This window comes from Mirounga leonina, unplaced genomic scaffold (genome assembly GCF_011800145.1).
Source record: "Mirounga leonina isolate KUSES-001 unplaced genomic scaffold, KU_Mleo_1.0 Mir_106, whole genome shotgun sequence".
NCBI classification, from domain to species: domain Eukaryota; kingdom Metazoa; phylum Chordata; class Mammalia; order Carnivora; family Phocidae; genus Mirounga; species Mirounga leonina.
This window is the reverse complement of record NW_023270232.1, coordinates 4,320,246-4,331,985: the sequence shown is the minus strand read 5'-3', so window position 1 is coordinate 4,331,985 and position 11,740 is coordinate 4,320,246. Positions and strand designations below refer to the sequence as shown.

The 11,740-nt window shown below is 37.1% G+C and overlaps 2 protein-coding genes across 2 annotated transcripts in view; both read right to left on the bottom strand.

Annotated features, from left to right (window-relative positions):
• LOC118018008 (cell division cycle and apoptosis regulator protein 1) overlaps positions 1 to 11,740 on the bottom strand; it is a 105,735-nt gene that overhangs the window by 83,645 nt on the left and 10,350 nt on the right. The gene's annotated exons all lie outside the window — the stretch shown is intronic.
• Positions 5,092 to 11,740, bottom strand: part of LOC118018005 (methylcytosine dioxygenase TET1-like) — a 138,579-nt gene continuing 131,930 nt past the window's right edge. The window contains exon 12 of the mRNA XM_035016446.1: positions 5,092 to 11,725. Within this exon, the coding sequence (XP_034872337.1) occupies positions 10,713 to 11,725 (1,013 nt within the window). The 3' untranslated portion in view covers positions 5,092 to 10,712. The remainder of the gene's footprint in view (positions 11,726 to 11,740) is intronic.

The window sequence follows — 11,740 nt, the reverse complement described above, 5'->3', positions numbered from 1 at the left end:
AGGTCTTTTTTTTTTTTTTTTAAAGATTTTATTTATTTATTTGACACAGAGAGAGAGCACAAGTAGGCAGAGAGGCAGGCAGAGGGAGAGGGAGAGGGAGAAGTAGACTCCCCAGTGAGCAGAGAGCCCGATGCGGGGCTCAATCCCAGGACCCTGGGATCATGACCTGAGCCAAAGACAGACACTTAACGACTGAGCCACCCAGGCGCCCCAGCCATAGAGGTCTTTAAAGCAAGGAAATATCATGATCCGAGATCTGTTTTTATTTTTTTTTTAATTTTTATTTTATTATTTTTTAAAGGTTCATTGATTTATTTGAGAGAGCGAGAGCTCAAGGTGGGAAGGGGCAGAGAGAGGAGAAACTCAAGCAGACCACACTGAGGGCAGTGCCCAATGTGGGGCTCAAACTCACGACCGTGAGATCAAGACCTGAGTTGGTCTCTCGGGGCGCCTGGTGTGGCTCAATTGGTTGAGCATTTGTCTGGTTCAGGTCATGATCACTGGGTCCTGGGATGGAGCTCCGTATCAGGGCCCTGCCCAGCGGGGAGTCTGCTTCTCCCTCTCCCTCTGACACTTCCCCCTGCTCACACTCTCACTTGCTCTTTGTCTCTCTCAAATGGATAAAAATAAAAAATCTAAAAAAAAAAAAAAAAGAGTTGGTCTCTCAGCTGACTAAGCCACCCAGGCACCCCTGAGATCTGCTTTTAAAAGATTACACAGGGGTGACTTAGGTCCCTGGATGACCTAAGTTGCTTCTATTTTGCTGGTCCGGCATCACCTAGTGTGTTGCCCATGTTCGTTTGGTCAGCCTCACTCACATATCTCCCTTTTAATCAGCCAGGAAAAAGGTGGAAAATGTCGTCTCTAGCTGCCCAGCTAAACCTGAGGAGGAGATCTGGTCAGGAGATGGAGTTGTTCCCAATACTAGAAGGAAGAGTAATACCAGATGCTACCGCAGGGGAGTTGGGTTTCAGATTAGATTAATCAATTGAACAATTAGTTTCTAAAGTAAGTTCTACACCCAACATGGGGCTTGAACTCACAACCCTGAGATCAGGAGTCACATGTTCTACCAACTGAAACAGCCAGGCGCCCTCAGATTAGATGAATTTTAAGTAACTTTATTACTTAGTGATATTTGCTGTAATATCACTAAAAGCCTATTAATTGTTTTTCACTTCAGGTTTTAGTAAATACATTAGGATGTATTTAAAATACTATTAGCATAGGGGCGCCTGGGTGGCTCAGTCGTTAAGCGTCTGCCTTCGGCTCAGGTCATGATCTCAGGGTCCTGGGATAGAGCCCCGCATCGGGCTCTCTGCTCAGTGGGGAGCCTGCTTCTCCTTCTCCCACTCCCCTTGCTTGTGTTCCCTCTACCACTGTGTCTCTCTCTGTCAAATAAATAAAATCTTTAAAAATAAATAAATAAATTAAATAAAATACTATTAGCATAATGAGTTTAGGATTAAGTTTATTAAAGTAATGAAAAACCCAAGGGAGGGCATGAGTCAGTCTAGATCCAAGTTGATTTAAAGCTCTGCCACCTACTAGGGGTATGATCTTAGCCACTTTTAAGCTTCAGAATTAACCTGTAAAATGGGGTTGATAAGAGTCCTTACTGAATAGCATCACTGTGGAAGTTAAATAATTTATATAAAATGCAAGGGTTTGGTACATTGTAAGGATTCCATAGGGGCACCTGGCTGGTTCAGCTCAGTCAGTAGAGCGTGCGACTCTAGATCTCAGGGTCATAAGTTCAAGCCCCACATTGGGCAAGAAGCCTACTTAAAAAAAACACAACAGCCCCCCCAAAAAAACCAAAAAAATGTAAGGATTCCCCCATAAATGTAGCCATCTTGATTTTATGTTGAACATAATCCACACAATTGGACATCTCCAAATATTAAATCTTACAGTCCTTTATAGTTAAAAATGTGTGATTTTTATTGGATATTAAAGTTTTAAAATATTATTTTGAATAGGAAAGAAAAATTAGACTACCAGGTGCAAAATAGAAGTATAAAATTTATTTAAAACCACCCACAAAGTTCTGTGTAATCAGGAATGATACAATTTGCAATAGTTTTTTTAAAAACTCATGACAAAGATTTAAAATATAATTTCAATTACAGTATTCATTTAGCCTTATTCAGTTAGAACACTTAAAAAAAAGAAACTTTGTGCTCTAAATAAATGAGACACACAAGGAAAATATAATAGACAATTTCCACAACTCTTTACATGTATGTTTCAATACTAGTACATTTCAATGCATTTTGCTACATAAACATGAAATCATGTACACCTGCTGTGCACCAAAATTTAGCTTAATTAGGTCTTTCAAGTAACATGCAATTCCAACTCACAAGACTTCAAGTACTGCTAGTAAGTGTTCCCTTGTATGCAGAGCACTACATGTTGATCCTGAATTGAAATTACCATAATTAAGATTATCTCTTTCCCTTCTGCATGGTGAAGTGCTTTTTCTTTAAACTGTTTTTCCCATATATTAAGAATCCAAACCAGATTTTGTGGAGTTTTAAAATCTTTTCCTCACTAACTTATTTCATTATATGGGATATTTAATACAGTAGGACTGCAATAGGTAAAAAATAATCCCCCAAAGCAAAAAATCAAAGGTACAAAATAAATAGTAAATATACCCTAAGGAGAGACAAAGTCACCTAGAGACAGGAATATTAACTTGTGAAATTGGTATTTCTCTATGGAAAGTCAGTACTACTCTATTTCCCCATGATGAAGAATCTGTGAATATTTTACTCCCACTATTGAAAAGCACTCAATCTTCTCCTTTGAGCCGAAGTATTGATATGCACGTGAATCTACTTGGTAGGTCACCATATAACACAAGAGAAAATGAAGAAACTAGAAATTAATGCTTTTCTTTCTGTCAAGTAGTTTTATGAGTTTCTCTTCAGGGAACACTTCATGATTTTTAGTAACTCAAAGATGACTATCCACCCATATGTCACAATGCAAAAGCTCCCCCCACCCCCATTTTTTTACTATAAAACCATTTCTGGAAAAATATTTCTCTTAAAGCACCTATCACAATGTTATCTGTTATAGAAGTTTAAAAAAAATGACCATACCTATTAATAAAAAATATTTAGTCTTTGTTTTGTTTTGTTTTCTAAGAACTATTTTTGTAAAGTCCTACATTGTCAGCCATTTTATAATATCACAAACGCATTAGTGAGGATAGGCAGTTACTGAACCAAATCACCAAAAGTGGAATTTATTTGACTATTTAGGGAAGTTTGGGTTTCTCTTTAGCAACCCATAATGTACCGATGGAATTGCCAAAATATCCCACCTCTTTATATTTATAAAGAGCTTTTACCAAAACTTTACAAATACATCTCATTCTTTTTCTTAACTCTCTGGGCAAAGGTATGTTTAAACAAAGTGGAACAAAAAACAAAACAAAACAAATTTAAATAAGTGGGAGACAGTACTATCTCTTAGAGATGCCAGCAATTTTACGTTTTTACCATGAACACCTGGGAACTAAAATCGTTCACCCAGCACATTCCCTTCTAGAAACCTTCATTTCAATATAACAAATACATTAAACTTTGATTCTGAGTTGCTGATCTCAGTCTTTTTAAAAATAATATTTAAGACAAATATCATTGAGGTTTCCCTTTGTTTTAGTAGTACAGGGACATTCTTTATTAAAAAGTTTATTTACAGGGAAAAACTAAAGCTTCATTAATCTAAATCCTAAAATGCAGAAGTCTTGGGAATTTGGGGAGACCTTCCAAAGTATGCACAAAAAAATCCCTGGCTAAATAAATAGTGGAAACAAAACACTTCAGAAGCATGTTTTGCATACAATAAGTAGGTTTTACATTATTCTTAGATTAGGTCTGACAAAATTTCTACTCAATAACACTCTTGAAATCATAGTTTATGGTGCAGAAATGCATTCTGCAGTCTGCAGTCTGCAGCTATGAAATGGTTTGGTCTCAGATGGGTTGACTTGCTCTATGACTTGGAGCAAGGCATTTGCTCTTCTTGCCAATCTGCAGGTTCCCATCACCAGTAAGATGGGAACATTTGGACATTTGTCCAACCCTCAGTGTTGGGGAGAAAAAGGGAGCACACAATAAAGCAGTTTGATAACCTAAAACATTATAAAGTACAGGGATTATAATTTTTCTTACTACCATATTTGCATTCACAATGGTTCCTCATTTTGAGCTGCTATTTTTCAGATAAAACTGTCATGGGGTGGGGAGGAGCTATTAAAGTATGTTTTGGTGTTGATCTGGTGGAGTGAACCTGCAGATTGATGATAGGGACACAATTCTCCCTCCTTCCTGCCCCTGAACTCCCCCCTATTACGCTCACAACTCCTGATAACTGATTTATCCCATCTTTAAGAATTCCTTAAATTACTTTCAGTTCTTTTTTTTTTTTTTAACCTTTCTCATCCAGATTATAGAATAGTTCCTATTATTGCCAAAACCCAAATTCCAAAGGGGTAAATTTACATTGGAAAGTAAATACCATGCACAAAACTGGGCTGGGAGATAAAATATGTGAAAAGAAAATATTGTCTACTGTATAAATCAGACCTGTTATTAATTCAAAGCCACTGGTCAGACAACTTATAATATTAGTATGATGTGTCATACAGAAATAGCAAAGCTATACAGAAATAGTGCTAGAATATTTAACTTCTGATATAAGGTTTTGCAAAACACTCAAACACTAATAAACACGTTGAGAGTCAGACATTGTTGGGATTTAAAACGCAAAACAAAACAAAACAAACATTGTTGGGATTGTTAGAGAAGTGGATGCTAACCTGGGGCCTTGTGACCACTATCTCTTCCTAAAAATTGAAATTGCCTCTAACAGAAAATGACCGAATAAAAGATTGTGATCCTTTTTGGTATTATTCCACAAAGGATTTGTGAAACATGATTTTACAAAACAGGAAAAGGTAACTTGACCAAGATCACTGCTATTCTTAACACGAACCATGTGTATTTGTGTAGGGACCATGGGGAGTGGAGGGAGAACACAGAGGGGAAGCAATAGAGTTTCTTTTTTTAAAGAAAATCAGAGGAAAGGATCAAAACAGTAAAAAGAATGAAAAGTACATGTAGTGACATCATAGCTTCAGTAAAATGAAAAAAGAAAAATAACAAGCAAAAATTCTGGTCGAAGACGGTAAGTTTATACCTAGCCAAATGAAGAACAAACGAAAATACTTTTCAGTACTGTTTCTCCAAAAGTGAACATGTTTCTGACAGCTGCAAGATTTTTTCCTGATGAACAAGACAAGAGAGAAAGAATGCCTTTCATAACAGCTGCTAGGGACAAAATTTCTATTTTTAGGAAAACTAGGTTTATATTGTTAAACAAGTGTTTCCCAAGTTGCACTCAAACATCAATCGGTTAAATCAGGTAATATGTTTAACATCTGATAATAACATTCCTACCTTAGACTAAGTTTTGCTTTAATTATAGGGGACATGAAGAAACAAGAAAAACTTGTGACCCGGGCAGGATCATTGATACCACAGTAGGGATGGGAAAAGTACAGCCAACAATGCAGAGATTAGTGTTGGACTTCTAAAGCCAGAGAAGTTAAATATTGCATACTATCAATAGAGAAACACATTGTGGGGCCCTTAAAGGAGAAGTGAAGATTAGGAATGGCCAAGTAAGGAACACCTTTGCATTACTTGAAGGAATAAAATTTATGCCTTTTGAAGTAAACAATGGTATTTGATTGGGTGCCCAGAAGGAACAGGGATTGAAATAGTCATCCAGATATACTGGATTGCAGAGAATTCAAGTTTCTAGAGTTCAATGTGGACAAAAAGAGTGATGTCTTCTTGCATAAAGGCCAGTTTTACCATCTTCAAACTTAACAGAGTAACTTAGACTCTATTTTATAAATGGGAAAAGGAAAAAAAGCCAAGAAATCTCCATACATTCCAAGAAAATACACAAATTTAGCTTCTGACATCCTGATCCTTTGACTTGCATTCCAGAGCCATGAATGGCCTCGTTTTCCAAGTCTATTAGAAGAAAGCACAATGTGGAGCATAATTTGATTTGGGTAAATCCAGACTCTTCAGGAATCAGGGCACTCATTGTATCACCTGGTGGAGTGTGCCTGACTGTTGATGTTGAAGTTACAAGTTCAATACACTTATGGGCAAGTTTCAGAGCTGTGCACAATAAAACAGTATTCTAATACATGTAGACAATCACATCAAAATGAACTATGCTAGGACTTAACTGTGAGGCCAACTTGGCCAGAGGTGGGATAAGACTGTACAACCATGCCTAGGTAGTATATACAATTGGTATCTTTCCCCCAATTCTTTCAACCACTCAATTTTTTCCAACTCCTTGTATATGCCTAATACTTGTATCAGGGGAAATAAAAGCCTGTACTATATAAGTACTTGATATTTCTTTATTGAAATAGCAAATGACTATTGCCACATTTTGTTGGATGAGTTAACAGGACAGCTTCATAGGTCAAAGTCAGCTAGATTTCCCACGCAAGGCCCACGAAACTCTGCAGGCAGGGAAATCTTGATCCAATTTCACTTGACTTGTTTTCCTGAATCTCTCAGAAATAAACAAAACAAAACAAAAAACTCAACAGAAAAAAAAAAAAGCCATTTTAATTTTTACTCGTACCACAATAAGGTTATTTCCCAGTTATGAGACACTCTCTGGGTGAGCAAATCAAGTTTGTTTCCTCGAGTTCTCCTAAGCACAAAGTGGCCTTCATTTGATTGTTTCAACTCTAATTATAAACATAGGTACACACTGACATTAACATCTGCTCTCTGGGCCCCAGTGATTGAACTGTGTGACTTCTAAGGTATCTTCTAGCGCTGGGAGAGGCCACTACCATATTATTTCACAATTCTCGTCAGAAATTTTACAGAAGATCAAAACTCACAGTTGTATTAACTCTAGACAAAAAAGAAATTTCCATGCATCAAGAAGTTGTGAAATAGAAGGTAGCTATATATTATTAAAAAGTTATATGACAGCTACTGATTTACTCAGCACATTTGAAGGAAATTCTGTGCCCACTATTGGTGGAAGTTGTCATGCAATGTCAAAACGTAATCTCAATAGAATTTGTTTTAAAGAGTAAACTTAAGTAGTTTAGGATTATTTTCATACATGCTATTGTGGAATAAATGATAATCAGTTGAGTCCACTGAAGTAATATTAGAAAGTAGGTTACTTTGTATGAATTGTTATCTCATTTACACAAGGGTATGCATTCAATTAAGTATGTTTTGGGGTTCTGTCTTAAGTAAATTGCTATGGATCTCAGCTAGTTGAAATTCTATATTTAACAAATTAAATTATTTCATCCACATGCAGATTGCATAACAAAGATGTTGGAAGGTTAAGCTGCAAACATTTTGCTAATGTGTTGCAAAAATTTACCTACAGCTATACATTTTCAGCTAGCCTCACTTTCCAGTAATTTATTTCAGTTAGGTCTATCACATGATGTATTTGGTACTTTGTGGATGAATTGGAAAGATGTAGGTGAGGCTGAAAAACAGAAGAAAAATTTTTTTTCAACCATGGCCTGAGAGCTGTTAGAAACAGGATTTTGAAGGGCAGAGTATTTTGTAGGATTCTAAAATAGGCAGTTCATTGTATTCAGTAAGTTTGTAACATATTATGGACAGGTTGGGTTAACTTGGGGATCATGTATCAACTAATTCAATTATCATACCATGAACAAAGGCAGAATATTGAAAAAATCATTTTGAGTGGTGTAAGACAGGTAAAGCAAAAGGTGATCGTTACAGTAATACATAATAGAAGGTGTAGAAATGTTAGATGACCAGTTTTCTGAGTGAAGATGTCATTTCAAACAAATTTATTTCCTTGCTTCTCAAGAGCATTCTAAAAGCAGTGTCCCTAGCATACAGTCACAATGCTGGAGAACATGGAATAAGCATGAGCATTTAAAAAGGAAAAAAATCACAGGGCAGACAATGGGATGGTAAACTGTTAATTGAAACTTAAGTAGAGTCCAACAAAGTAGGAATCACATGTGGTTCCCACCATGGGGTTATCAGTTGAGACAGGGCATTAATGGTGTTAATTATAATAATGGAATGGAAACATTTTAGTTGAGCAGGGATATTTTTATGCACTGGCTTTGGGCAACTGCAGCCAACTTCACAAATCCCAGTATTCCCCTAAGTAACACCAGCGCTTCAAGATCAGTTGCTAAGAAACTTACTCAAAGTTAGTGACACTGATTTGAACTGCTGCAGATATATTACAACTGATTCTTTTGTTCTTTTTGTTTTTTTCAATTTTAAATAGATTCCGTGCCCAATGTAGGGCTCGAATCTCACGACCCTGAGATTAAGATTCGCGTGCTCTACCAACTGAGCCAGCCAGGCACCCCTACAATGGATTTTTTTGAAGGAAATTTGCTGTTTCTTTGAAAAACACGGATAAAAGCAACTTTAGAATTTCAATTCTTCACGTTTACTGTGTCATGGGTGGTAGTTGAAAGAAAAACAAAAGCTAATATTTAAATTCTGCAGACATTCAGTAAGTGTTGAATGGAAGGAAGATGGGTGGATGGATAAAGGGTCTTAAAACTTGATTCATTAAATCTGGTGAGGAGATAATTTCTAGTGGGAGCTAAGGCCTAATATCTAAAACGAAATATCACAAGGGTGTATTCCTGATAGTCTAATACTAGTAAATATCTTATCAAAGCAGCTGAAATAATAAACAATCACTTATTTATATACTTATAAGAAACCTTAGGCTCACAAAAATATACATGTTTTAAAACGGAAATCTAAGGCACACAAAATACTAAAACAAGTCAATGAATCACCCTATTTTACATATTCAAGAAGCAGAAATCTACTTGTACAAGATGATGGTCTACCAATGGATATTTGTTATATACAATCCCTTCATATTCCTTTACTTGGATTAGTCAAAAGCTTGAAACTGAGACTTTGCACCATATATTATTTTAATATAAGTTACAATGAGTTTTTCTTTAGAGCTTGCTGGAACTGTTTGCTTTTGCACCAAAATTGTTGAGTGTTAGCAGTTGTGGGCTTCCTATGGCATTTCCAAGGGAGAAGCACCATTATTTAGGTTTTCCACACTCCCAAGGTATCTGACACTTTGAATGTTATAGCACCTCTGCATTTTAATAGAATCAAGTATTTCACTGAAATTTCTTGCTCTAAACATTTTGTTTGGGCAATACCTTTTGTTTTGCTATAAAATGAGCCAATAAGTAATAGGAAAAAATATGGGAGGGTTAACATAAATGAAATGCCTATTTTCCCGTTACCTAGGACACAGGCAATTATCAGAGAAAATCAGTATTTATTCCCCTAAAACTAATATGCTTAGATAAACTACTCTGGATTAGCTCTTAATGGGCAATACCATACTTAGATTGCCACTCCTACTGTTTGGGATGTGTGGATGTGTGATGACAATAGGGGTTTTGTTTTCAAAAGATTCCTATGGGAATTTTATTCTAATTCTGTACCAGAATGACTTTCAGAACAAATAAGGCAATTTGGGATGGGTAGGGTTCTTGCTACTTAATTTTTATATTTAATCACCTTGAAACGTTAGAAGCATTTGACTCTTCTGAATCCTACAATGTCCCATCTCCTTTTGGAAAAATCTTTCATGATGACATTAAGAAAGCTGGGGTGAAAGTAAAATCGGAGCCACTGTTGCTTGATAAATCAGAAGAGACCACTCTTACTTCCAAATAAAATGTTAATTGACATTGGTGATATGCTTCCTAGTTCCGATTTTAGAGAAAATTAACAATTTTTGCATGTTCTAACTATTTTATATAAGTAGCTAATATCTGCATGAGAAAGGACACATTTTTTTTTAAAAAACAAATCATATACATGATTAGAATACATATTGCAGTTAACAAGATGGAACTCTACACAGCAAGAATAAATGATTTCTCTTGTATGCAAATATGCACAAACAATAGACAATAAGATTCTTATACTATACTATTTCAAGTTACTTTTAAAAATAGAAAGTGCTTTTAAAATATATATTTACAGTTTATGAACAGCCTCCAACCATTATTAACAATAATGAATTATTTTATACAGGAGAGATATCTTGAGAGAGAAAACATTTCATTGGTTTATTTCAAAGGAATATGCCGATTTTCTAGCAATGATTGGAAGATGTTGGAACGATGGCACCACGAAATAATAATGCAGCTTATTTTTAACTGTTGATGTGGGTAAGCACCAGGAGCTGTGTAGAGTTAACACTGTGTCTTGATTTTACATCATAGCACATGAACCTGTTAAAATCCTCTAAAAATGACTCTTGTTTCATAGTAAACAGACTTAATTTAAAGCACCAAACTGAGTGATTCTATCAAGGTTAACACCTAACCAAAACATTTCTTTATGTATTTAAAACTATAAAACTTTTATTTTTGCTTAAAATGTGCACCTTCTACCAATTGTCAAATATAGTCACAGTTAAGAAATACCCACCCTATTTTTGTTTTGTTTTTTTTACCTCAGCCTTCAAATGGGTGAGATGAAGATAAGTAAACGACAACATGACTTTCTTTTAACAGCACCTTGAAAAAATACACTGCACTAGCGAAGGCATTAAGAAGGGGAGAAAAGCCTTCAGACCCAATGGTTATAGGGCCCTGCAACATGTGTGAGAGCATAAGGGGACACGGTGACAATATTGTCATGGGTTAATGTTAACGCTTTATGAGAAGGAATTTGGTTCAACTCATTAACTTCAGGGGACAGTTCAGGACCCTCCTTAGCTGCCTGGTCTTTCTGCTCTGAGGCCTTAATTTTCTTATTCTTGGCTTCTTTAGCCTCAAACTTAATCTTGTTCAGTTCGAAACCATGTTGGGGCTTATTCAGGTTTTTGTGCTGGTAGAAAACAAGGGAGAGGCGTGTGGGATGATTCCGGTTGGGGTGTTCAACAGGAGTGGTTGCGTGAAGCTCTCGCCGGGCACACTCGATCAAAACGGAGCCATGAGCAGGCGCAATCGCCACCCCACCAATGTTGGCGTCCAAGAAGATGTGCTCGCTGTCGGACCAGTACTCGTCGATGTGGAGCAGTTTCTCCTCAGCCGGGGACAGGGGCTCGTCTGAGAGGGGGTCATCGGATAGAGGCTCGTCTGCATCAGAATGCTGCTCATCTTCTTCCACCAGAGAGGAAGCCAGGTCATGGGGAGAGGTGGTGAACGGGGGCTGCTGGTTCGGATGATTAGAAGGTAGCTGTTCAGACGGACCAATGGGAGGCTCAGAGTAAACCAGGGTCTCTGTCATGGGCGTCGACAAGGTGGGCAGAGAAACCACGTCGCCAGGCTGCGCAATTCCAGTGCACTCCCCTGCAGCTGCATTAGCACCACTGTGTCTCGCAGAAGGCACTGTGCAGAGGGGATTGCTGCTTCTTTCTGAAAACCCGTACGGAACTGACGCCTCGTTCTTAAGAGGAGCTGTTGTGGCCGACGCAGTCTTAGGGGACCAGGAGAAACCTGGAGACATGTTTGCCTCTTTCAGTGTGTGAGGAATGGATGGGGTCAGTGAGTAGGTTTTAGTGTTGTCCGAACCTTTGAAGATAAAATGGGGTTCAGTTTCACTTTTTATTTCAAGTTGCAAGGCTTCAGTTTTATTCCCTAAACAGAGAAAAG